The following is a 27,002-nucleotide window of genomic DNA, read 5'->3' as shown; positions in this document are numbered from 1 at the left end:
TAGATAGCCTCTCTGGAGCACCGTCCTTGGAGCGCTGATTCGTCGCTCTGCGGCGGCGCGTCACTGGTGACCTTTGACCTGACCTTTGTGTGACCACCGCGCCGCTCCAGTGCGGCAAAACGCTCCGATACGGGCCGCACAGAGGTAGAAGCAGAAGTGCCTCGGTGCATCCACAGTGCGCTCACATATATCGAGGCTCGGCGCAATGTGCGGTAACAGAGGACGACGGGCCCGGGCAAAGTCCCGCTCTGCCCGGCCGCGGACGAGGCCGGGGGCTCGGGGGTCAAGTGGTCGGACTCACACTGCGCAGATTATGGACTCAGAGCTCGCCGAGACACGACGTGTGACGGCGCGGTGTCGGTGACCAGTGGTGACCAGTGATCGGCGGTGGACAGTGACCAGTGGTGGGGGGTGGACAGTGACCAGCGGTCGGGGGTGGACAGTGACCAGTGATCGGGGGTGGACATTGGCCAGTGTTCGGCGGCGGACAGTGACCAGTGATCGGGGGTGGACATTGGCCAGTGGTCGGCGGCGGACAGTGGCCAGTGGTCGGGGGTGGACATTGGCCAGTGGTCGGCGGTGGACAGTGACCAGTGGTCGGGGGTGGACAGTGGCCAGTGGTCGGCGGTGGACAGTGACCAGTGGTCGGGGGTGGACAGTGACCAGTGGTCGGCGGTGGACAGTGGCCAGTGGTCGGCGGTGGACAGTGACCAGTGGTCGGCGGTGGACAGTGACCAGTGGTCGGGGGTGGACAGTGGCCAGTGGTGGGGGGTGAGCAGTGGCCAGTGGTGGGGGGTGGACAGTGACCAGTGGTCGGGGTTGGACAGTCATCCGCTGGCAGTGATCTGTTTTAGTCCTGGGATCGGCGGTGTGAAATGTGAAGTGCTGCTCGCTGGCCGACCATTGAACTCGGTGGTAGGCCGAGGGAAGGCTCAGTTCTGACCACTGAAGAAGGTCTTGTCGACAGACTGTCCGTCAGTGATTGTTAGGGCGGCCGTTTGCGGCTCCCCGGTGAGCCAGCGTCTGTGGTGACCTCTGTTGCGGCGGGCGTGTTGACCGGGCCACCCGGCCGCAGCCACAATGAGGTCGCAGGCCGTGCTGCTGACCTGCTGCCTGCTGCTGGCGCCCAGCACCGCTCTGCCGTTCGTCTCAGACTGGCTCGGAAACCTCGAGCTATCCCGTAAGTGAATACCACCGTGGAGAAAATCGGCGACTGAGAGGAAGAGGTGCTGACCAGCCGAGGGCGGCGTGGGCAGAGAAATAGAGCTGTCGGACGAGCCTTCTGGCGAAATTTCATATCCCTATCCGAGGAGAGCACTCCCGCGGAGTGGAAAGGATAGAGAAAGGCAGATCGAAAGGGAAAGAGAGCAGAACATAATGAATGGGCGAATAAATGGATAATCGAATGCTAGCTCAGTGAACCTATGAAACAGAGTGCCAGATTATCAATGCATATCAGGCAAAGCCGTAACAACTGGAGCGTACGACTTGGTACGCGCCTTTCGGAACCATAAACCCTTTTCCGCTATCATGAACTCGGTCCCGTCGACCAATCCTTAGCTGGTTCGTGTAACCGTTAGCAATCACTGTAATCCGAGTTTTTTATTTCGTCTGTGAGAGAATCCCAGTAAATTGAGGTCGGAGGTGGGCGGCAGGTCGCATGTTTCTCTGACCGGTTCTCTATCGTGGGTCGGTCGGGCGGCGGGGTGCGGCGGGCTCGTGGTGGATCGACTGGGTCGCGCGGGGACACGGCAGGGACGACAAACGGTGTCTGCCGCTGCGGGCTGCGCCAGCCCGTCGGCGGATCTGGTCTGAGCGGGAAGGACGCCTTCAGAGGGATGATATCTTCTACCCAGAGGGCAGAGACGCAGCTGAAGATGAACTACTAATTGACACGGACTCGGGATACCTGGAACGAGCGGGACGTTTGGATGTTACTGGTTTGATAAGATAACAATATGCAGTAGCTGATAATGGCAGGCCTGTGTTTCACGCCATTTTGTTTAATAAGGCTTCACGACTGGTGTTTGGATAGTGTCAATTGTCATCTCCGACAACAGCATAATTTTTTATGTCACTCGTTGTTTTGGTCCGGCACTGCCCACTTGGTGGACTGTTGTATAGTTGCTGTATGTCTGACGGGTTGGGTTTTGGTCCGGCAGTGCCCACTTGCGGCAAGGAGGAGTGGCCTGTTGTAACTATATTCGACGTGTTCGGTTTCGCCCGGGCACTTTGTTAGCTCACGGGCTCGGTTTTGCTCGTGCAGTGCCCACTGGATGGCCTGTTGTATAGTTGCTGTATATCTGACGGGTTGGGTTTTGGTCCGGCAGTGTCGGGCTTGGTAGCTCACGGGTTTGGTTTTGCTCGTGCAGTGCCCACTGGCGGCGAGGAGGAGTGGACTCTGAAGGACGCTGCACTCCGAGTGGAGGACTCGATGCGCCAGACGCTGAAGAGGATGGCCACTGACGCCACGGAACGAGTCACAGGTGAGCACCCGGCCTGTGAACCGTTTGTGAACGAACATGTGAGCAGGACGGTATCTACGTGAGCTCACCCATCGCACCGGATAACGCTCAACTTGCCCGGTGAGGGTGCCTCACTTCGGGATACAGATAACTCAAACGTTATCGTCTACCATAATCAATATGTCTCACAGAATACCATTACCACTCAACTCACTTCGGAGCACAGAGTCGGAGCAAATCAGCTATCTTAAACAAATCTGGCTTATGAATGTATAAAAAGTAGACCTTATAATGATCTTTTTTTCAAAAATCATATTTATTACATCATAAACGGATGACACAAACACACAACACAAAGCAAGCAGGACACGTCAATCATGATATTAATGTCCGCGGTGTTATGTGCGGCCCGCCTTATAATGATCTTATGTTCGGTCGAGACCAAACATATCGCCACCACGCTCATACAAAAAGCCTGTCGCTACAGCCCGACTCTGATCAAGCTGCTGAGTCACAGCTACAGAAAAGACTGAGCGCGTGGCACGGCATGTCGCCTGCAGAGCTGCGGCGCTGGGGACGGTGATCAGGCATCTGTCGGCGACTGTCACGGCGGTACCGAGCCGCCGACAGCCCCCGGCAGAGCGCGGCGCCGCCGGCGCGCCAGATGTAATCCCACTTTCGCCGGTCCTCCGCCACCGACCACAGGACGGAGTTCACACAAAGTAGCGCTGATCGGAGCGGGAAAATCACTCATGGCTCGGTGATTTGTTGTGGTGTGTAGTGCGTGATTGTCGTTTGAACAGTCACGACACGAGTACAACTCGAGCCACGTATCGCTTACAACGTACGTACCACATGTAGGTGATTTCATCTGGTATGTATACTTACCAGTGACAACTGAACATTATTTTTATTTATCACCAGTAAAACACGGTCGTCAAGTTAGATGTAAGTGAATCCTAATCTATAATCTAAGATTCGGAATCAGGTGAGCCCCTACGATTTGGACCAAACTTGGTCAGTGGATAGTACGTAACGTCCTGATTATGATGCACCCAAAATCTAAGCTCGGCCCGCCATATTTACGAAGTTACGGATGCTTGAATTTCAAGGTCATTCGGGAGAGCCCCTACGATTTCCGTCAAAATTTGTGTACGGACACTCTATATGCTCCTCATTACGAATATCACAAAATTTAAGCTCGGCCCGCCATATTTACGAAGTTACGGAGGTTTGAATTTCAAGGTCATTTGGGTAAGCCCCTGCGATTTCCGTGAAAATTGGTATACGGGCATATTACATCATCCTCATTACAAATATCATAAAAGTTAAGCTCGGCCCGCCATATTTTTCAAGTTACGGAGTCACAAAGTTACGGAATTTCAAGGTCATTCGGAGAGCCCCTCCGATTTTCGTCAAAATTTGTATGCGGACACATTACATGCTCCTCATTACGAATATCGTAAAAGCTAAGCTCGGCCCGCACTATTTCAAAAGTTACTGACGTTTGAAACTCACTGAAATTCAAACATCTCTAATTTTTGAAATAGTGCGGGCCGAGCTGAGCTTTTACGATATTCGTAATGAGGAGCATGTAATGTGTCCGCATACAAATTTTGACGAAAATCGGAGGGGCTCTCTGAATGACCTTGAAATTCCGTAACTTTGTGACTACGTAACTTGAAAAATATGGCGGGCCGAGCTTAACTTTTATGATATTTGTAATGAGGAGGATGGAATATGTCCGTATACCAATTTTGACGGAAATCGCAGGGGCTCACCCAAATGACCTTGAAATTCAAACCTCCGTAACTTCGTAAATATGGCGGGCCGAGCTTAAATTTTGTGATATTCGTAATGAGGAGCATCTAGAGTGTCCGTACACAAATTTTGACGGAAATCGTAGGGGCTCTCCCGAATGACCTTGAAATTCAAACATCCGTAACTTCGTAAATATGGCGGGCCGAGCTTAGATTTTGGGTGCATCGTAATCAGGACGTTACGTACTATCCACTGACCAAGTTTGGTCCAAATCGTAGGGGCTCACCTGATTCCGAATCTTAGATTATAGATTAGGATTCACTTACATCTAACTTGACGACCGTCAGTAAAACGCCTTTTGGGCGAAGAACGAGCAAGCGAGATAGTGAGCCCTGCACGTGCGGAAGGGCGAGAGGGTACTTCCAACGGGCTTGTGCAAAGCACCCTTCTAACTGGTCGCTAGCGGTGTGCCAAATTTGAACGCAATCAGCCCAGCCGTTCCTGAGATCTGGAAGCGGCATTCTGCACGTGCGCACGTGCAAACGGGGTCCAAAATGACTTTTGCACGGCACCCTACTAACCAGTCCCCAACCGTGTACCAAATTTGAGCGCAATCGGCCCAGCCGTTCTCGAGATCTGGAAACGCCCCCTGCACGTGCGCACGTGCAGTAGCACCCTAACCGCAACACATGGGAATACATTGCCTGGTGGGTGCCTACCTGTATGCCAAGTTTCAGCGAAATCGCCCCAGTAATTACCGAGTTACTGAAATGGGAACAAATTTGGCACCTCTTCTTTTTGTATTTTGCACGTGCAGTGGGGGTCACTCACATAGATCAAGAGTATCCGACCTTTGATAGAAGGGATGCAGCTACCCTATAAAAATTACCGCACGACAATCGCTCAAGCCGCTGCTGAGATATAAGCCTCTCAAAATCACTACTTTTGCAAAACTGCTTGAACACCCTTGACTTTTCACGTGGCACGTGCCATGACGGTCACCGAGATGTATCAAAAGTAGTCAATTACGGGGTAGAAGGGATGGGGCTACCCCAGGGGCGCGGGAACTACTTTCCGACTGGGGGGGGGGGGGGGCACACCATAATAGAGGTCAACCTAGGGTACCCCCAAATCTAGTTTTCTCACCGGTTTTAGGCCACTTATTTTTCACCCCTCGGCTTTTTCAACAAAAAAAGAAAACATTTGCAAAAAAAGTGTGGTATTCCGTCTCAAAGCTGTGGGGGCACCGCCCCCACGGCCCCAGAGTTGGGGGGGCAAGCTGCCCCCACTGCCCCCCCGGCTCCCGCGCCTATGGGCTACCCAGCAAAAAAGACCGCAGGCCAATCGGTCCAGCGGTTGCTGAGATATAAGCCTTTCAAAAGCGTTACAGGCCGGGCCGGGCCGGGCCGGGCCGGGCCGGGCCGGGCCGGGCCGCTCATTCTGAGATTTTTCCGTTATATTGAAAAGACTTCGCTTCGCTCGCTGCGCTCGCTCGCTCGTAATTAACGGGTGTGCACTTAGTTTCTGGAAAAAGATTGATCATCTGTATCTTTAAAACTATTAAAGCTATCAATACAAACTTTCATATAGTGAATAATCATTCATTTGGGAATGAGCATGCCAAAATTCAGACCAAACCGACTATTTTTTCATACAGAAAGGAGCTTACAACTAAGTCATGAACGCCGAAAAGAGTGGCGGAATTTTCACAAAAATAACAAAAATTCCAGAGAAACAACTTCTCTTCCCACTGGCGCTTTCTAGGTATTGCTAGAAAGAAAGCTTGTGCCATTAGAGGAGCGGCACAAGTACGGGGAAGTGTGTGGCACATGCACAGTGTGCAGGTGTGTTGATTCGTGGCGAAAGTGCCCCAGCAGAAGAGGCTCGTTCTGGTAAAAGGTATTAGCCATCTTGTGAGCGTTCCCGATACGCTTCCCGTCCTCCCGTTTTCCATATTTGTAAGAAAATTTTTTAATTGTGATATTGTAGACCAAAAAGGGTAGAGATACAATGATCCAGCACTAGGCAGCCGATAAAAGCAACAGAGGAGCAATGAGACATGGATCTGTAAGCTATCACGATAAATGCTGAGTGCACAGACGAATCAAGCAATCACCTGTGGATGCTGGAATTAGATCACCTAAAAGGGAAATTTTATGGAATGAAGATGGGGTAAAACACCACCTCGAGAAGCAGGCGCTCACAAAATGTGGAACCTTAACCTGTTGACCACTTTCGACGCAATCTCCTGGTCAGTGGACCGCCATATCCCCACGTGCGGTATCCAATCATTATGTTAGCCCTATGTAGCCAATGCCGACGTCGATATCTTTTGGACAGCAGTGCTTAAATAAAGAAATTTTGTCACATTGGGAACATAACTGCCCTAGGAAAGTATAGGTGTCATGATCACACTACAATGCAGTCACTGTGCGCGCGGAGCGCTGGATCTACTGGACGGCGCACATGTACCGTTTGTGAGCCGCGAAGAGAATCTTCTTGGCATATCTCAACGGCGACCGAATGGGGACTTTTGAAGACAATATAGTACTAAGGAAGATGTTAAGTGCATATTAGCGTCTATTTGAAGTCCATAACCCGCTAGCCATCGCCACACCTGGACCCGGAGGTGCCGCGCAATTTCAACAGGGGGCGTCTGTATAGCACGTGGGCTGTAGACCGCCTGGGAGGAGAGAGCGCCTAATTCTTTTGACAACTCTTAACTATTGTTGCAATTTATTTGTGTGCCAAATATCATCTTAATCTAAGTTCAAACACTAAAGTTATGGCAGCACAAACTTTTTCCAGAAACTAAGTGCACACCCGTTATCAGTATTAGGAAGTGAATCTGTTTGTTAAATTGCAACTTGATTGCTCTAAGTGGCATCCTTGCGCAATGACATTTTACTTTTGACATCGCTTCCGAGTCCAAGCGAAAACGCCAAGTCGTCTGCGTGTCTCATCACTGATCCAATAACGCCACCGATCCGATAACCTTTTACCGGCGCTGCTCAACCGGCTCGTCTGTTACCGGGCCCGCGTCCTCGCTAACGACCGAGCCGGTGAAATGGCCGACGCCGCGGGTGAGGAAAACCTTTTTCGGATATCCTTCCTCGAACTATTTGGTGGAAGGAAAGGTTCCGGTTGTGAAATGGGTAAACATATCGCTATGCGGGTAATGGTGATTGGAAATAATCGGCTAGTGGCCTCATAAATGCGAAAACGACACTACCTAACTAAATGCATACTGACCTCTAAAAAAACGTAGGACGTTAGTTGCTGCAGGTGTAGCTATTTTCAATGGTATGTATGTAACCATTCAATGTATATCTACACACGTTGAGCGTGATGGTATTGTTTATTTCTAACTTTGAAGTTTTGTGTTCGCTTAATTTATACTTGAATAGGTGAGGTAATTATATTTAAAAAATAGATGTTTATGTTGAATAAAACACCGATTTCACCACACACGGAACCGTCTCGGCTCCCATTCCGACTCGGTCCCGGCCGTCCAAAGAGTAACCGGCGCGGTGGTGGGCGGCCCGTTCTGGCGTGGGTGTCAGCCGGCCGCGGCCCCGCTCCACCGGTAGGTAAGAATGCGCTAACTGTACACCTTGGGGCTGTAAACAACTGACCCGCCCCGCCCGCCGTCAGCCGCCGAGCCGGGCCGCCGGCCGGGCGGAACAAAGGCCTGTGGAGGCGAGCACTGACCCGGCTGTGAGCCTCTCTCAGACTCACGGTAATACTAACGATAGGACGTGGGTCCGGTATGGACAATACATACATAATGGACTCGGCGATGGTCGGCTGAAACGAATTCTCTGACTTGAAAGTGAACTTAACTGAACCGGTACCCTGACAGCAAAATTTATGTTTACTAGTATACAGGTATTCTTCTACATACCTACCCAGAAGGTAATTTACGAATACGTACAGGTAAATATTAGAGGTGGCAAAAGATGAAAATTTTGGGAACCAGACTCGAACCAGACCCGGCTGGACATTTCTGGAACCAGTCGGACCCGGTCTTAGTTGGAACCGGAACCAGTTGGACCCGTTCCCCAAAAGTCAATTAATACAAACTACCTACTTGAAGGAATCATTAGTTGATCATGTAAAACAGCCTATTTCCCACTGGGAATACTCATGAGCTACTGTGTGCAAAGAAACATTCACTTCATTCACTTCATATTTTGCAATAATGTGTAGTGTGCAAGATGTATAGCTTATGGTGGGACCCGGTTGGACCCGTCAGAAAATATCCAGGAACCGGTCTGGACCCATATGGGTCCAGACTGGTTCTTTGGACCGGGTCCTCGGGTCCACATTTTGCCACCTCTAGTAAATATGCATAACTAAGTATGTGAAGATAGGTAGCCGAAGGCATCGGGAGGTTGGAAAATTGACAGCTGCGGCGCCGGCGCACACAACTCCTCTGTTTACCTTCCACCTAGTCAACATGCTGATCTGCTGATCGATCTGATACCAAGATAAACGGCAACATCGCTGATATATCGCGTGCGCCCAACGATACGGATAGTCAGCCGAATCGACCAGACTATTTAGCGTAGGCCAGCGTCCAACCGCCGATAAACTCGTCAACGAAGGTTGATCGTCCCAATATACACTGGGTGGAGTACCTCTTCATATACGAATATCTTCCTCCCATGTGCAGCCTCAGTGTCCTGCGCTCAGTAAGCCAGTGCGGGTGTGTTTTTTTATTGAATGGGGCAATAATGCTACTTCTAGCATGTTCTTATCGATTGCGACGCGTAACACATGTCATTCGCCAGCAAGGAGGTCACTATAAAAACCCTTCGCTACCCAGCATCCATTCGTGAGGTTCCTCCTGATGTAATACAACATGTGCTAACGGATCGGCAATATTGTTTGTTGCTGTTTTATTATTGTAATCATGGCCACCTCTTATTTCGGGTTCCTGAAAAAATGCCTTTGCTGACAGATGCTCACTAACTATCCCCGTCTTCATTAGCACCGAGCCTTCGGTTAGCAGTTAGTGGTTAGCACCGTCCACTCTCGACTAGCACAGGGATCTGTCGCAGTGCTACCTACCAACTACTGTTTCTGGTTTCCCTCACCAGGTGGTATCATGGAGGACCCTCTGCCCGTCCCGGCCTCGCTGGAACAGGAGATCCTCGGCTCCACCTTTCGACTCAACAACATCGTCCTGACGGGCATGCGCGACTACGAGGTCAAACTGGTGCAGGTCGACCTGAAAGGGCACGAGGTCAGTCGCATTGCTACTCCAAACTGGAGTCCTCTGCCCGAACCTGCCTCACATTGTTTGGATCTGCGCTATGCTATACTAGATAAGCTTTGAGTGCTGTTTATGTCACTAGATGTCACTAGCGTTAACGCCTGAAGGTAGGCTGTATCGCATAACATATTGACGATGTATTGGCGAATTGTTTGCCGCTAGGTGGCAGCACGGGTCAGCATCCGAAAGTAGGCTGTGCCGCTTAACTCATATCCATGTGACGAATTATTCGCCGCTAGGTGGCAGTACTAGTCTGCGCCTGAAGGTAGGCTGTGTCGCATAGCACACATCAACGTAGAGGGGATTAATTGTCGCTAGATGGCGGTAGGAGCGAGCGCCTGACGGTAGGCTGTTCTGCATGGCAGCGGGGTCCGATCGACACATTGGATTAGCGCCATAGGCTTTAGTTATTGGAGACAGTGTGTGATGCGAACAGAGGTCCTGACGTGCCCTGGAACCGCCGTGAGCCGGTGTCCCGTTCGTTTACCGTCCCTCGACCGCCGTTCCCAGTACACGTACGAGCTGCAGTTTCCGGCGCTGTCCACCCTCGGCCAGTACGTGCTCGATTACTACTGGCGCGCCTGGGAGGGCGACTTTACCATCTCCATGTATGACGTCACGGCCAGGGGGCGGGGCCTGCTGGACGTCTGCGGCAACGGCACCGTTCGGGTGAGTGAGCCGTGATGGGAATTTTAACACGTCTCTGGTCAGTCACGGTACTCACAGACCACACGAAGTACAGCAATGCCAATATCTCGAAAAAGCTAAAACCTAGTTTCAATATTTCTGCTCTCGCTGCCCCCCTCTCTCTCCAGCTAACTCCTGCACCTAACCAAGATAAAAGATAAGTATCTGCGCCCGTCTCCACAGCTGACCCCCGCCCCTCCCCTGCCACAGCTGACCCCGTCCCTCTCCTCTCGCCAGCTGAACTCGGGCCACAGTCACGTGGAGGTGACGTATGCGCGGATCCACGCCGACCTGGGCAGCCCGCTGCTGGTGGAGGGCGCCGTCCAGACGGCCGTTGGCGCGCTCGGTCCGTACCTGTTTGACGTCATCAAGCCGAGCACCCTGGACCGCGTCAACGGCTACCTGCAGCGGCACTGTCAGCCGCACGTCAAGTCAGTACCTACCTGCTACCTACCCCACGCTACCGCGTCAGTGAAAAACTCCGCCGCCGGCCGCACCTCAAGTCAGTACTTAGGTACTACATACCCCTCGCCACCTGTCAGTTTATAAACCGCTGCCGGCCGCACCTCAAGTCAGCACCCCTTACCTCCGTGTTGGTGCATCAGAGATGCACGAAGACTTTGTTATTTACATCATGGGTCTAATTATTTTGCTACAGTCAGTTTCTGGCAAACAGCGAGTTCGCAGCTGTTTCCAGCTCACTCACAAGCCAAAATCAGTGACAAGCCCACCGGCAGTCTTCTGGGTCATTCCTAGAGCGGATATATATTAGCGATGTTGGCACGCGACTGGGGCCGGGACCTCGCTCAGTGTAGGTACCGTGTCGCGTGCCCCCCCATCTGGGACGAGGCACACGCAGGCGGAAATGGCTACCTCTGTGATTAGCAGCGCCACTCGCGGGCTGTCAGGACCAGAGCTGGTGTGCCAATGTAGAACCTCCGACCGCACCGCCTTCGCAGAGTGGGGAGGTGAATGGAACACTAATGCGACGGAACTTATACAGATGCTGTGCATGCTCATTGCTCAGGAAACTGCATATTATGCATTCAGAGCGCGAGTAACCGCATGACTTAGAATAAAGAAGATATAATTTACATATATGAAATATAGCATAAATCGTAAATGTGGGTACCTACAAATAACGCCTAATGATGGATGTCCCCTGACAGTGACCGACCCCTCCGCGCCGCTGCTGCCAACACTGCCCCATCTGACCCCTCTCCGCACCGCCCAGGGAGCTGGATGAGGAGCGCATGCTGACGGGCTCGTTCGCCATGGTCGACTCGGCCGTCCTCGAGGCCAGGAAGAGGGTGCGTCAGGCCGGCTACGACCCGCTGCCGCTGCCAGACATCAGCCAGGCTAGCTCCGGCGTGGAGGTCAGCACATATAAAACAACGGGTGCTGTACGCTGGTCGGGATAGTTCCAGGATAGTCAGAGTAGTGTGGGAAGTGCGCGGAAATGCAGTGGCGTGAGATTATTGCTGTTATGTTCACGAACGTTGTGTGCTGGCATTTGCAATCTACCATTTTTATACCTGACCGAATATAGCATTGTTCCAGCACACATGACGCTAGCTCAATAAATGCGATCCCGCGCTGTTCCATTGTCAGCTGTGAATTCGTGGAGCTCTGTGACCGACTCAAGGCCAGTGTAACCCACGCCCTAGCCTCACACTTGTGAGTCGCAGTTCAGCCTAACTAGCACCCCGGCCGCCCCGTCAGGTGGAGCTGAGCCACGGCGTGCTGACCGGCCTCAGCAACCTGAAGCGCTCCGGGGACGTGGCGCTCGGGGTGCTCGACCAGACGGCCAAGGCCACGCTGGCGCTCGGCACCGAGCGCGTCACCGGCAAGTACCGCTGGACCGTGCGCGGCTTCAACCTGCTCGAGCGCAGCGGCTTCGTCAAGTTCAGCGTCGACAGTCTGAAGCTGCGCGCCCGGCTGGCGCAGGTGCTGACGCTCCGCGAGAGGCCGCGCATCGACGACCTGGACGTCGACCTCGGCAAGCTGACCTTCCGGGCAGAGGGGCTCGGCAGCATGGACTACGCGCTCAACGTGGGCGCGCAGAGCTTCCCCGGCATGCTGAAAACGATCATCGTGAAGGCCGTGGAAGCTCCGCTCGTGTGGATTATCGAGAACCAGTTCAACGACCTGGTGCCGAGCTAGGCATGGCGATTTATTCGTAGACTGTAGCCCAGACAAGCATATGGAGACATTCATGATATTAAGGGTTCCTGGGTTCCTGTGATGCATCCGTAAGAACAGTGCAGCGGTGTTTACAACCTTCCGTTGCAATGCAGTCCCCCGAGAGTACCACTACCTACGCCCAAGCGGACCTGACCAGAGGTCGCAGCCATCGCCTGGTTAAACGTAAGTGGGTAAGCAGCTCACAGGTGGCGCTGACGGCACTGGACATCGGGGGCTAAACGCCAGGTCCCGCGTCCAGGGTCGCCCCACGCGCGGTGGAGCTGGAATAGTACATCAGCGATTCAGATAGCATCATCTTGAGTACTACAGCGATTCGACAGTGATTAAGACACGAGACAGCCAGAAGCCAGACACAGGAGCTAGGAGCAGCCTGGTGATTTATCGCTATTGTGCTCACGGATTCTAATTTGAAATGCAGATTGATAACTTGCATCTGGGGAGAATTCATCCAGATCCGACCAGCGGCGGTTTTACGTTCTTGCCTTGCTCTGTGCATGAAGCAATAAATGACAACCCACGAGACTAACCCGATCGACCACGAGGGAAGGGCTGTATTCAGCAGCGTTGGATCTTTGGATCCAGCGTCTGCTAGCCTTTGGGACCAATCAACAGACGAGCAAGGGTAGTCTCACTCAAGATTCTTACAGATAGTCTCACTCACGTAGACCTCGTCCGCCCCCCCCCCCCCCCCCAGCGGCCACGGTGCACGTCCGCCATTCACCCTACATTGTCCTGTCCTGCACCCTAAACGTCCGTTACGGGGCTGGATGAGGGGGCAGGAGGCGGCGTAATTCTGCACCAACTCCGGCCACCCCGTGCCGTTCCCGACAAACCATCGGCCATACACCCCGCATTACAAGTGACTCCCGCCACATCCAACACATGGTGTGAAAGTCAACGAATTTTGCGTTTTGTATTGTATACCGGTACCAGAGTAGTGTCGAATCGGACGAATTACAACCAACAAGAGGATGCATTGAAACAGCTAATTTGGAGCCAAAATATTTGACGACCACCTCACATTCAACATAACATATACGGCATCTGATAGTCATTCGATTCGGTCAAACAGCAGCAAGAGCCGACTCGGTTTGATCGATTGCAGCGAGACCCAGCAAAACCCTAGTTGCGCAGAATGGCTCACACCATTCGCTTGAGGTCACAGTGCCAGTGTACTTTTCACAGTTGGGCGAAGAATAGTCACGCTTCCCAATTTGGACACATGCCGTTGGCCCTCAAAAAGCCCGCAGTAAAGCAAGACTTCCTAAACACATCAACGGCAGGTTACGAACAAAACATGCAAACTTTGGTAAGAAAACAACTATCTATCTCTGCTGGCTTATAAAACTTGTGAGCAAAGTTTGCAGATGTTAGCAACACAATCACTTACACTGACATAATAGGTGCACTGGAATGACCTACGAGGCAGCGCCAGAAGGTACTCTCGTGCCTCACGGGACTGGGCCGGTTCGGATGCTTTTGAATCGACATTCTGCCGCATGACACGCCACCCAACAGTGTCACATTGCCCATGCTGAACCAGCTTTTACAAAAGAAAGCACTCTCGAAGCGGGCATTCCTGATCAGGTCGTACCAAGCGCACACACGCGCGCGCGCGCGGAGCAGACGTGTAGATCCAGAAGCTCACGCTCGGGCGCGCGCGGGCCTCGGCCCGGACGCTCAATACATAGTTCACACAACAGTTCAATTAAATTCATCAGTTGTCACCACCTTCTTGCTGTTCGTCACCTTCACCCTGCGAACGACACAGAACACATCCGTTAGCGACATTCACTGAGGATAATGCGCCCGATACCAGCCACACATTTAATTCAACTTTAAAGCACTCTTAACGAGCTAACCATTCGCAGGTTGTCTATTACAAGTTGGTATTGGCTGCGTAAACATACGGGGCAAAAAAAAAAAATGGAAGAGGCCATGACGTGACAATTATTTTACTAGTATTTCCCCTTGTTTTTCCTAGTTGACCCATTCCCTTCCCGCGGGCGACGTCGAGTTACTGACCTGAGCATCTGACGTCCACAACGTGAGGTTGTCCCTCAACAACTGCATGATGAGGGTGGAGTCTTTGTAGCTGTCTTCACTTAACGTGTCAAGCTCTGCGATCGCGTCATCGAAGGCCTGCCAGACGAGAGCACGGGTCAACGAGAACAATCCGACCACAGAGAGACAAAAATCGTCGAAGACAACAGCACGCGGGACCACATGAGAGGCGCAGCCTGCGCTCAGGACGCACAAACAAACCGAAAACCAATGTTAGCAGACTGCCACGGCCAAGGTTGTTAGTCGTAAAACACAGCAGGTTCACCACACACTCTGGCTGAATGCTGCAGCCCTGAGACTGCACTACAAATCGGCCACACACACACACACACATGTGCACTCAGCACACAATAAACGTTGCATTTGGGAAACCGGGCAACGCCCAAAAATACTCTAGAACAAAAGGAAGTCTTTAAAGCTTGGGAAGCATTAGTCCAGAAGGCTACGGACTACAATTAGAGGACTAGATATTAGAGAAAGGCACTGCACAAACCGCCACCGACGTGGCCCATACCTGCTTTGCCAAGTGACAAGCCCTATCGGGAGAATTTATGATTTCGTAGTAGAAAACGGAAAAGTTGAGGGCGAGTCCCAGCCGGATAGGGTGGGTTGAGGGCATCTTGGCCTTGGCAATGTCAAACGCATCCTGATAGGCCTTCTGGCTGTCGCTCACAACGGCTGAGAGAGAAGAGAGAACATAATTACACTGGGCACACGGTAGTCATGGGTCAGTACCTGTTTTGCCAACTGACACGCCTTCTCGGGCGAGTTGAGGATCTCATAGTAGAACACTGAGAAGTTGAGCGCCAACCCGAGCCGGATGGGGTGGGTGGGCTGCATTTTGGTCTTGCTGATCTCAAAAGCATCTTGGTAGGCTTTCTGAGAGTCGTCAACAATGGCTGCAAACAAGTTACCAGTTACATTTAGAGCATGTTGGATTTAACAGATAACCAGATACTCGTCATCAAAACATTTCGCCAGAAAACTAATCTAGCGGCGTCTATACACTCTACAACACATCACATACAAAAACCCGGATGTCCCGTCAACAAAACAACGCGAGAAGACACTTGGTCGCGTGCTCCAGTGTGTGCCCACACCAGATTCATGATTTGGCACTCACCGGTGCGGGCGTCTCCCGTCGCGACCTCTGCGAGGTACCTGAAGTAATCTCCCTTCATCTTCAGGTAGAAGACCTGGGACTCCGCCACAGAGGCCTTGGGGATGAGGAACTTGTCCAGCAGGTGCTGAAAACAGGAAGCGGCCGGTCACTACGGTATTCTGCCACCGAGATCGACTAACTTAACATAACGGCACTGCACAGGCGATCACCAGACGCATCAAGAACCCAGCATCACCCAAATTGAAATCAAAACACAAACGCACTAGCGCAGTCGTCAACGCAGACTCTTCCAACTACCTCCACTTCCTGCTAGAAGTACGTACCAGGACATCGTTGCAGATTTCGCGGAGCTCCTTTTCGACCTTTTCGCGGTACTCCTTGGCCATCTGCTGTTTCTTTTCGCTGCCCTCTGTTTTCTGTTCGATGCTGGAGATGACCCTCCAGGAACTCCGCCGGGCGCCGACCACGTTCTTGTAGGCCACCGAGAGCAGGTTCCTCTCCTCGTTACTGAGCTCGTTGTCTGAAATCGGACAGGCCTCACGTCAATCGAATGACCCGAGCTGGCCAGAGGTGGCGCGACAAAAGCAGGTCAATAGGTTAGGAATAGGGTGCAAGCAACTTGAGCATGACTGTATCTCAGGCAGCAATGTGACTACCCATCCACATAATTGCACCGACCGGATGACGAGTTCAAGTTTATCGTAAACAGATCTTGATCTCGACCGAATGCCCCATATGAAGCTTTCATAATGTGCGACAATGTGAGCCACCTACAGCAAGACAGACCCACAGTGGCAGGACCGGCCCTCCCAAACTTTGTGACTAACAATTCAACATATCACAGGCCGTTACATTTCGGATCAGTCCGATGAAACTGATGGATGACCAATGCTGCACGCCGAGCAACATTGGTCATCGACGCCCATAACACGCTACGAGATGAGAGATACGATATACGAGTCAAACCGACTGAATGAATGGAGCCTCCCCGTTAGTTCTGGCCCGTTCGAACACGCGGCACATTTGCGCGGACACTATCACTCATCCTTCCACGGCCGACACTTCGGCTGCTCAGTACATAGATAAGCCCACATACGGTGGCTGCTCAGTGATGGAAGAATTTCGAGTGAATTAATGTCGCTCCGCTGCCATAACTAGACCGATCCTGATCACGGTTCGGTAGTAACCTTCCGTAACAGGACACCAAGCTGCTAACACTTTTGCCATATATATGTGAGCTATCGGCTGATGATTATCGGCCTCATCGGTGGGCAGCACGAACCACGTGGCTTTCACGTCCCAAGGCCAAAAACGCCGACCATCAGGAAGCACGCTAACGGCTACCAATTTTGTTTCTCAGTTATGTCAAGAACGCTCATATCAGACTAGACGAAATTGAGTAGAACCGGGAAAAGTTCATCACTACTCGCATTTACCGATCCTTCGGCAGCCGACAACGCATTTTGTATCGTAACTAAGCAGAAAGCGGTTGGCACAACGTTGGTAACCAGTGAATGCTTTTTAGACGTACAAAACAATTTGTCCTGGTAGAGAAGCAAAGATTTATCGTGATATCTCGGAAACATCAGCGAATGCTGCAAGAAGCAGAGATGCTGACGTCATGGCATTGGCAGTGGTAAGCGTAAGCGGAGTGGGGACGCACTGAACAGCCCACGAGCTACCTACTGCACTCAGCGAAGGTAAACACCGCTCACCAATAACAAAATGGACGCTGCCCGTTGTTGTTTGTTTAATGGGGCTTAAGGGCCCGCCGCTGAAGCTGAAGCTAGGCTGAAGCCAAGCAGAAGCCGTGAGAGCGTTCAACTGGCCAAACGCTTATTACATTCCAGAATGATCTGCCTGGGATCCAAGCAGACATGTGCATGGATCCGAGCGACTACGATCCCAGTGGATCTCGAAGCAAACTGCAGGTAAATATCTATGATCCCGTCGGATGCGGCGTGAAAAATTAACCTTGAATCTATGATCTCAAACGATCTAACGATAAACCAAGAACATGGGTCTATGATCTGGGTGGATCCCACCATGCACAACATTTGGAACCATATTTTAAAAGGGTTGCTATGTCAACAAGTGCTACAAAACTATGGATTATGACGCGCAATCACATAAGATCACTAAAAGAGAACGTTTGTGAGTTACAAGTGTTTTGGGGGATTTCTGTGTTGACGAAAAATAAGTGAGGATCTATGATCTCACTGAATCACAAGCAAAAATGAGACTCGGATCTGTGATCCCTACGGATCCCTCGATAAATTACAGAGCTAGATCTACTCCTTTCGGATCCGAGATCAGATCCCAGATCTATTTTCTCGGATCCATGCACATGTCTGGATCCAAGTAACCAAACATTTATTTTTCTTTTGCACCGCCAGCTTCACGTTCCGTCCAATGAAGATTGAAAACGGCGGCATTCAACCCTTTTTAAGTCATATCACGCGACATACATTTTCTTTTGAAGATGATGAGCGGAATCACAAACTGGTGAACATATTCTACGACAAAAGTTCTGTGTATAGGCAATCCCATAAGCCTGGTTCATTTGCCAGCCCTGCTTGAAGATTTAAAGTCGATAAATGGTTCAACAAGGTCCTTCTATGGTACCGCCCATGTGGAATTGTCCAAACATTCCGCAAGTAGGTGATCAAGGGCAGCAGCTTATATGTTTTGTATGGAATGCCTTCCAAGCCCCAACTGCGCAGCGCATTTACAAATCCCGTGTGCCGATATCCGTATCCGAAAGTTACACGTGCACGGCGGGATTTCGCCGAATGTTTGACGTGCTCAAATAAGCTCAGCATAGCTCACCCCGAACAGACTTTGTAACGCGACCACTGCCACTGACCGCGGGCCACCCCCGCTGTGGGAAAATGACCGGCATGGAAGCGGATCGAACGGGGCCCTGACCATCTGTCAGCCCGGGAGACGGACACCCACGTGGACTATTTACATTTTGAATAGCTATACATATGGCCACCGACAAGGACGACAAGGACATAGCTATAAATATTTTGAATAGCTATACATTTTACATTACATATACAAAACATTTTGAATAGCTAAATACCTTGCCCATGGGAAACCTCTACAAGTCGAGTCTGAGCTACGCAAACCTTTCCGCTCAGACTCTGGCCTGCACCATCCGATCATGAAATAATGCCGCCGCACGGGCTGAACACAATCGAGGAGCCTATTCGGCGCTTTCATTCAGCAGTCACCTCAGTCGGTCCCCACTAGCCGTCACCAATCTCCAGAAAATGCCTGTATAGTGCGTCGGAGCGACTCAACGAGTCCACGACCTACCTAGCCGAGCTAGTGGGCAGTAACCACTCAGCACAGATGCGACCCTGTCTAAGGCCTACTCACTTGTTTCTGTGACGCTCTTCATGGCGGCGGCCATGTCGTCGTAGCGCTCGGCCTGCTCGGCCAGCTTGGCCCGCTGCACCAGCTCGTCCTTGTCGGTGGCCATCTCTGCGGGGAGGGAGAGCGGCGTCAGTTACCTGTCACACCAACAACGCACGATCCATCCAGTCCATTTGAGCCGTATAGCTCAGTTGACGCATGAAAGGTCACTGTTGGATATCCCCCAGTACAGCCAAGCAGTTGGTTGGAATAAGCGATGTATTGATAGGACAGGTGGTTCCTTGCTTTACTTTCCATTATCTACATAAAGTTCGAGTTAGTAATCAGACCATGGCCCTAACGTCTGCTAACGGAGCTCGTAGCACGCCCACAGGCCGGCCACCCGGGGACACTACGCTCGCGGCGACCCGGTTCCGTTATACAGCAGCAAAGTTTACTGTGCCGCTCACAGATGGCGACACGGTCCTCCAGGAACAGGGAGACCATTCATCGCCGGTTACCAGAAAACCTGGTCAATGAGCGCGGGCCAACCGATGCACACTTTTCAGGGGGTCGGATCTGCCACTGACTTGTGGGACTGAGCATGATATCTCTTGGTTGAAGACTGTCACAGGAATCTGTTGCAGACTTCTGGTTCTGGGACTGAACATAGGGCCTGTTCCAGCACCTCCAGTAGGAACTCTTGACTGGAGATTTCTGGAGATTGGCGTCACAAATACCGAAAGAATGACGATTGTTCTCCGGCCTTGAAACGCAAAATCTGTTTTCAATAGTAGTAAGAAAGATTAACAAAATTATAGCAATGTAATTTTCTTTACATTCAAGTTGTAAAATATCAGTCGAAAGTCCTTTGTTTACATTCGTAATTGTCACATGTGCGCCATAATTGTAGACCAGAGCCTCCAGAGAAATGTGGGCCTCCCAACTCTCTGGAGGCTACTGGAAGTTTCTGGAGCTTTGGCGAGCTTTCTGGAGGCGCTGGAACGCTCTCTGGAGGCACTGAAACAGGCCCATAGCATCTCTAGGGTTGAGAACTGTTACAACTTACAGAATGTCTGACCAAAATTCAATTCAATGCATTGGGTGGCACTACTTTATCTTGGATTTCATTTAATCGTTAACATCAGCATTCCAGAATGAGCTGAACTGATGGCGCTGAACTGCCAGCTATCACATTAACATGTGTCTATCCAGGCACTGCTTACAGAAAGGCTTTCTAACTTGCCTCTCAGTGGGTGCAATTATGGCTCATCAAATCAATTGCAAACAAATGCCATCCTAAGTATTCCATTCAAACATATTGGCAATGTGTTATTTACTCACAGTATTGGGTTCTAACCCTGCCCAAAAATGTGAATTGGTTGGCTTTTAAAACCAATTTTAAACATCACTGCTACTCAGTGTTTTAGTGCTTGGTCTGGTAAATGACTAGACTGATTTTACTATCTTTTACTTTCATGCTGATGTCTGAGGAGCTTCTTCATCCCAGGACCAAGGCATTGCCTAACAAGACAAATGGGGTTCAACAGCTCAATGTTATCTGCTTATCCTGAAGTTAAGTCATCAAACATTGGCACAAAACAGGATGCATTCAAACATTGGCACAAAGCTGTGCATTTCATGTCAATCATCCCATGAACCAATACAAACTGAACTTCCCTGTCCTATAGCATGGGTTTAATAGTTAACTTCTTTGTATGATACTGACCCCACTTTTCATTGTGCAACTATAACACAATTCCAACATAAACTGCAATCTGAAACCCTTTTTCTGATGAGGAACACTTACTACTTCATACCCATAAATTGTAGACTGCATCCAGCACAAATGTCAGATAAGAGCAGTCAATCAAGAAATCATTGGACCCAAACCACTAATCCTCCTATAACTAATACATCCTGTAAGGGAAAAATACATTTTGATTTCTAGCATAAGTGGGTGTTACCAATTTAAACCCTATTTTGAAGATTACTTATCTGCTGCTTAAGCCAATCCAAAACCTAAGTATTCAGCCTTAGAACTAGTGAACTAAACGGTAGAGTACAAATTTTGATGGCAATTTTGCACTCTAAGTAATTACCACAAGTTAGTAATTTAAAGTTCGCCTGATGGATCATTATTTTCTGCTAAAATATTGCAGTGCCTTCAAATCCACTACAAAAACAACACCAGTTCATCATTACCATCTGCTAGACAATGGAAATTGACAAAATCTAAAGCAAAGGATATTGACACAAAAACTTGGGTCATGAACTAAACAATTTGCGCCATTCACAGCTTTTAACATAACTCTTAATATAAAGCATGCACACAGGACGTTCTGACGCGAAGACTTTATCTCCAGTGGCTGCAAAGAAATAATAGGCGGACCAACGCATAACCCACAGCCGCACTGCTTCAACGGTGCCACACCTTCACGGGACTGGGAAGATTCCCGGCCCGGCGCAAAATGAGCAGCATAACCCGCCAAAGAGGAGTCGGTTTAGAGTACACCGGTTTATGAAACACTCGCAATAACAACCAACCTGTTTATTGAATCCAAGCACGGCCAGGGAACGCTTTTTTGACGCACGAGAGTCCCGGAAATGCACCCAACAGCCACGCGCGCCTTGAACGAGACTGCCGGGCCGACAGAAGTTCGTGAAGGATCTTCAGCGGAAGGCGCTCACTCAACTGAGCAACTTTACTGTATTTTGATTCAGTAGATGATTGGTTCGCTATTTTTTACACATTCCTTTCTACATTTTTTTAAAATAAGTCTTATAAAAATATTTATAATATTTTAGATCAGGAATAACAGGCCGAAAAATTATCGCATTTTAAAAAGGTTTGCAGTAGATCTCAGAAATAGGCATTTACTTTGCATGAAAGATAATAATTATATCTTTCATCAATTTTCAAACCAACAAATTTTGTATTTTGTCAAATTTTGCGTGTACAAATTATTTCCAAGAAATGGTTTATAGTTTGTTACTTTTTCGCCAGCAAGGTGCCTCAGTTATGCTTTTCGATATTTGTGTTTCATGAATGAAAATGTGAAAAAGATATCAAACATTGGAATAAAAACACTTGATACAACTCAATTTTTCAAAGGAAATGTTTCTTTGCCATATGGAATGCATTCCTGTCGTATTTTCTCAAAAACAAATAAGTTTATTCATTCATGGCGCATCTGTTACAAATACATGCTTTCTGCTGAACCATTATAGAGTTCAGTGTGCTGAACACTGAACTCTATAATGCTGCTGAACTACCAAAACAAACAACATGAAATGTGACGAAGATGATTTTATGAAATGTTGGTGCTAATTGTAGTGTATTTTGTACGCGCCCTAATCCAACAAGGGCAAGAACAAGATGGTATATTTGGTTGCGATGCTCAAACTATATCCCGTCGTGGTAGGTTCCGATTGATGCATTTACGCGCTTTTAGTTTGTAGCTATTTTTTAGCCGGTCTGAGCACATCAACATTGTCGAAGGTAGGTTGAGAAGAGGAAGAGGTTAAGGTCACCTGCACCAGCATTGAAATTGCAGTCTACAGCAACAGGGCGTCATCTATTCTGATTCCAATTGATCATTGGCCACTGATATCAATGTCTTGCTGTTGTATTTTATGGTTTAGTTTGTACCTCGATTCAATGCTATGACATGTCAATGTGTCACTTTTATGGTAGTTGTGAGGCTTACTGCAAATGAAGGCATCACCATTTCGCTAATTTTTAGCCACCTGAATTTAATTCATATGGGATATGCCTATGATATGACTGTCAATCAGACCATCATAAATGATGAATGCCTTCTCTTATATCTAAGAATGAAACTGACTTCTGCATTCAGGAAATCGCATGCGCATGCGAGAGCCTATTCAAATACATGGAAGCACACTCGCATCAATTGCACGCACCTCCCGCATGTGATTGATGCAATGATGTATTTGAATAGGCTCTCGCATGTGATTTACTGAATATGGGAAGAGTCTGCTTCAGCCTTAATGGACAAACAAACCACTCATGTTTCCAGGAAAACCTGGCCAATTTGGAAATGAATGTCCTGCTGCCTAAACTTCAGGTGAGAAATTTTGCCACTGTCATGTGCCCTTCACCTTGTAGTAAATAGATTGACTGTGCAACCAAATGGTTATTATAGGGTTTATTTGAATCCAAACCTGGTGCATATATTTTTAAAGTTGGCTTGATTGTTTTTCACCCTGTATGCCACTTTGTAAATAATTAGTGATTGCTTGTGTAGCAGTTTATTGGCAGGCATGACATCAGCAAATTTATTTTTCTATTGACTCTGCAGATAGTATTTGGCTGCAAAAATGCGTAGGTACTTAATTGAAAACCATGCTAAACAGAGCAGAATGTATCCTTGCAACAGTTGGAAACAAACATTTATGTGTCAGTGTCATCTTGTCTACTCAATTTTGCTTTTTGAGTTTGTTAATAGCAATGTTGCATGTTCATTATGATTAGATACTTATTCATTAGGCTCATATTCAGGTTGTGTTGTATTTCATTTCATGGTGCATTTTTCAAGCATCACAATGCATGAGGAGGAACTACTAAATGATTTTACAGTTAGATGCAAGGACTTAGGGGTAAGGAAGTAGCTGAGAGCTGTCAACTGATCTCAACCCATCTACCAGCATTTTGAGGCCTTCGGGTGCCATTTTTACGCCGTCGTGTGGCGCCCTATTCGCTTTCTGGATGGCTGGGAGAGGCGGCAACAGCTGGATCCATGTAGAGACCGGCTGGAGCCTGGGGAGGGTCGTCAGAGGGATGCGCCGTTACCGGGCTCGCGCCTTGAACCCCGCTCCCAGCGTCCCGTCGACCCATACCGCCCTATGGTGGGCAGTGGTGCTCCGGATGTCTGGCCGGGATCGGTGAGGGATGACACACTACTGTATCGGCTATACTCTGTTCCGTTTCAAGCTTGCAGCCGAAGTGCTTTGCTGAAAGCAGTGCGTGGTTTCTGTATATACAGCTCTTACATTTTAAGACGCAAATTCTTGAGCGGAGGAGCGATCTGCTTAAGAAACTCCGACTGCAAGCTTGATATGGAACAGACTATAGCGATGGAACGAGATGCGGCGATGGTGAGTTATAGTCGTGGTTAGCTCCTGGTGCTGGGGGATGTTTTCCGCATTAACAGCAGTTGGCGCTCTTTGGTTGTGACTCGCATTTTGTTCTGGCTGCTAGTCTGTGTTAATGGCTGCGATAAGCGATGCTATATGATTGTACACAACCAGACCATGGTCTGGCGACTGGTCTGTGCTGATAACCACCGGTCTCTGTCCGACGGCCCTGGAGTGTTTGATCGTCCCCATGAGCTGGTGGTCAATGTGGCTGAATCCTACCTGCTGGGCTGTGAATGGACTATCTACTTTCTACCTGCTGCTGGCCACTGCTATCAGCAGCTTTCATTGGTGCTAGGCTTCAGTGGCCGCGAACGGTGGTACCGAAGGTCGCTAATGTTGTTGTTATTACCTTAGCCTTTAAATTGGTGTCTTATTTGGGAACATGCCTACGGACAGCCCTCCAATGATGGCGGATCCAGCCTGAGAGACTGTAGTGGCCGAACATCAAACGCATTCCTGCTCGCCTGTCTTGTAAGTACAGACAAGCATGAGTTAGCTGTTCGGAACCGGGCGATTGAGGAGCCTATTCCGCGTGCCCTATTGCTCTCCGGTAGCCCTCTCTGAAACCCGGAGGTCCCATGGACCATTGTTTCCATTCGTAACTATTTGTTTTTCAAAACATTTCAGTCTGCTGGCTTAGTCCCCGCAGCGAAGACACGTAATGGGGCGCATTGCTGCCGCGGCATCTCCCACAATTCATTGAGACTGGATGATGGGCTGTTCCCCGGTGTGAGAAGCAGCGCTGCCCTGTGGAGAGTACCCTCCGCGCCCCGGCCCAGTGCCGGCGGCGGCAGCGGGCGGCGCGACCCCGGCGGGCGCGCTCGGCGCCGTGCCGCTGGCCGCCTTCCGGTGTCGGCGGGTGTCACGGCTCAGCGCGGCGGACCTTTCTGCTCCGGTGGCGGCCGCAGGTGCATTGTTCCCGGTCCAGCCGGCCGGCCGGCCGCTCTCGCCTCCAGCTGCCGCCGCAGACGGTTCTCAGCGCGCCGCCGCCGGCAACGCGCCCCCGCCGCCCGCCACACCCGCGCCTCTGTGTCGCGTGTTTGTGTTTGTGTGTGAAGACGCCTGCCGTAGTGTGGCAGCTGCAAGAGTACGACGGTCGTGGGTTGTGGACCGGACTTACCCGTGGACAAAGGACCCCAGAGCAAGAACCGAGGACCGACGTCCAGCCACGGTGGTCGGTCCGCGCGCGGCTGTTGTCCGCCGATGACGGTGGTACGATAGCGTATCGGCTGCCGCCCGCCGAGGGCTCAATCGGGACCTCTGAGTCACACCTGAGTGGCTGGTGGCGCAGCGTTGTGAGAGCCGCCCTGCCGGAGCCTCGGCCGCCGCCAGTGGGGCCGTCTCAGGTGAGAGGGGGTCGTGCTGGGAGGGAGGAGGATATCGTGTCGGTATCGCCGGCACTCGGCATAGGACAGAGGGCGGTGAGGACGTCATCGGTGTTGGCGGAGGACGCGCCGCCGCTATCCGGGTGGAGCTGCAGGCGGGATGGGCCCGTCTCCGGCGAATCCAACTCCGCCGATACAGCGGCTGCGCACCGGATTACACGCGAATCGGGGCTAATCCGGCTGAGGCCACCCTGATAACAGGTGCTGTCCGATTGCGACTGCGATGGTGGGCTGACGAATCTATCGCCGTCTGGTTTATTTGTTGGCTCGTGTTTTTCATGCATGTTTTTGGAGTGAGTTTTTCTCGGGATCAGAGGTCGTTTACATACTGTTTATCTTTTCTTGTCTCCCACTCGGTGTTGTACGGGCCCGGCGCCTCTCGAGTTCGTTTACTCGTACTTCTCGAACAAAACACTCATCCTTGGTGCTTCTAACAAGGATATTTACTACGATAACGGCGTCAACACACGCCATTTGCTGGACAGTTGGCAGAGTTGATTTTCTCTGTTCCCATTTCAATGCTGTTTGCTGGGGCAGACTTCATGCCAGTTGCGCAAGATCCAGAGATACCGAGTTGCTCCGTTCATCCCTACGCAACCCATGCGGGTCAGCGCGTTCCGTGCGTTTCATCACCAGTGAAACTGCTGGGCGGCCAGTGCCCAGAACGGCTCGTGGCTTCCGCCCGGAACAGCTGCCCGGCCGGGCGGGGCTACCGCACGTCACTCTCCACTGACCCCCACCAGGAACGGCGCCGACCTGGCCCCGACTTCACAGCGATGGCAACCGACCTGCCAGGCAGGGCTGCGGAGTCGGAGTCAGAGTCGGTCGGAGTCGACAGTTCTGACCGGGCTCGGAATCGGAGTCTATTTCGGAAACTGGAGTCGGAGTCACCGAAAATCCCCATCGACTCCGCAGATCTGGCAGAGCTTGGGAGTCGGAGTTGGAGTCGGTCGGAGTAAACACTAAATAGTTTTGTTCGGACTCGGAGAGTCTAAGTCGGAATTGTTTTTTTTTTTTTAATCCGGAGTCAGAGTGGGAGTCACTGAAAATCCATCGACTCCGCAGCCCTGCAGTGCCAGGGACAGCAGACAACCTGACCGGCGTCTGACCTGGCAGGGCCGACGCTGACTCGCTACCGACGACAGATGACCTGTCAGGGCCGGCGCCGACCCGCCAAGGCCATGCACTGCTGTCTCCGGACCAAGGAGAACGGCCGGTGGACGCGGCTGTCGGGGACACTTGTATCGATAGCTGTTTTTGCTCAGACCTGGTCAGCTGCCGACAAGGTGGAAGCGTCGGGCCTCTTTGTTCGCAGTGGTTGGTATCTTTGTTCGATTTCCGTAGGTGGCTGTGGCTGGGTGTTGTTCGCCGTGTGCCGATGTATGTGCGCAGTCGGACCATGTCTCCGCGCGATGTGGCGGTCTAATGCGGCGGCTCCATGTCTGGGTGCGACACTGCGGTGCCGTTTCACGCCTCTGTATCGCCATGATTGGTCTGTGGCAGGCGGT

General features: G+C 50.7%; 3 protein-coding genes across 6 annotated transcripts in view; 2 read left to right on the top strand and 1 right to left on the bottom strand.

The window, feature by feature from the left end:
* Positions 1-246: 246 nt before the first annotated feature.
* On the top strand, positions 247-12,922 carry LOC122389814. Its single transcript, XM_043382219.1, has 7 exons — positions 247-1,180; positions 2,373-2,486; positions 9,329-9,474; positions 10,015-10,173; positions 10,429-10,622; positions 11,426-11,567; positions 11,914-12,922. The coding sequence occupies exons 1-7, from the start codon at positions 1,081-1,083 to the stop codon at positions 12,352-12,354; spliced, it is 1,296 nt and encodes a 431-aa protein (XP_043238154.1). The 5' UTR covers positions 247-1,080; the 3' UTR covers positions 12,355-12,922.
* A 373-nt stretch (positions 12,923-13,295) lies between these two features.
* Positions 13,296-21,657, bottom strand: LOC122389824 (14-3-3 protein zeta-like). Of its 4 annotated transcripts, XM_043382232.1 has the most exons (8): positions 21,494-21,593; positions 19,894-19,896; positions 18,971-19,075; positions 15,907-16,103; positions 15,584-15,707; positions 15,196-15,359; positions 14,422-14,538; positions 13,296-14,152 (listed from the first exon to the last, which is right to left on the bottom strand). In XM_043382232.1, the coding sequence occupies exons 3-8, from the start codon at positions 19,071-19,073 to the stop codon at positions 14,114-14,116; spliced, it is 744 nt and encodes a 247-aa protein (XP_043238167.1). In that variant the 5' UTR covers positions 19,074-19,075; positions 19,894-19,896; positions 21,494-21,593; the 3' UTR covers positions 13,296-14,113. The 4 variants fall into 4 exon arrangements, with proteins under 4 accessions (XP_043238167.1, XP_043238165.1, XP_043238166.1 ...); XM_043382230.1 differs by lacking the exon at positions 19,894-19,896 and having other exon boundaries at positions 21,494-21,657; XM_043382231.1 differs by lacking the exons at positions 15,196-15,359; positions 19,894-19,896 and adding an exon at positions 14,975-15,138 and having other exon boundaries at positions 21,494-21,651.
* A 562-nt stretch (positions 21,658-22,219) lies between these two features.
* The window catches only part of LOC122389823 (guanine nucleotide-binding protein G(s) subunit alpha isoforms XLas-like), a gene marked incomplete at its 3' end in the record, with an annotated part of 50,533 nt that continues 45,750 nt past the window's right edge, over positions 22,220-27,002 (top strand). The window contains exons 1-2 of the mRNA XM_043382229.1: positions 22,220-22,448; positions 22,990-23,037. The remainder of the gene's footprint in view (positions 22,449-22,989; positions 23,038-27,002) is intronic.

The sequence above is a fragment of the Amphibalanus amphitrite genome, unplaced genomic scaffold (genome assembly GCF_019059575.1).
Source record: "Amphibalanus amphitrite isolate SeventyFive unplaced genomic scaffold, NRLGWU_Aamphi_draft 000373F_arrow, whole genome shotgun sequence".
Taxonomy (NCBI): domain Eukaryota; kingdom Metazoa; phylum Arthropoda; class Thecostraca; order Balanomorpha; family Balanidae; genus Amphibalanus; species Amphibalanus amphitrite.
The sequence above is the reverse complement of the archived record's forward strand: the minus strand, read 5'-3'. Positions and strand labels throughout refer to the sequence as shown.

Bases quoted from the DNA above. Each gene is read 5' to 3' on its own strand.
- LOC122389824 (XM_043382230.1), bottom strand. From the start codon at position 19,073: ATGGCCACCGACAAGGACGAGCTGGTGCAGCGGGCCAAGCTGGCCGAG. The intron at 16,104-18,970 runs GTGAGTAGGCCT...GTCCGATTTCAG, and splicing joins GAAGAGCGTCACAGAAACAA to ACAACGAGCTCAGTAACGAG. The intron at 15,360-15,583 runs GTGAGTGCCAAA...ACTTGTTTGCAG, and splicing joins GACGGGAGACGCCCGCACCG to CCATTGTTGACGACTCTCAG.
- LOC122389814 (XM_043382219.1), top strand. From the start codon at position 1,081: ATGAGGTCGCAGGCCGTGCTGCTGACCTGCTGCCTGCTGCTGGCGCCC. The intron at 1,181-2,372 runs GTAAGTGAATAC...TTGCTCGTGCAG, and splicing joins CGGAAACCTCGAGCTATCCC to TGCCCACTGGCGGCGAGGAG. The intron at 9,475-10,014 runs GTCAGTCGCATT...CGCCGTTCCCAG, and splicing joins TCGACCTGAAAGGGCACGAG to TACACGTACGAGCTGCAGTT.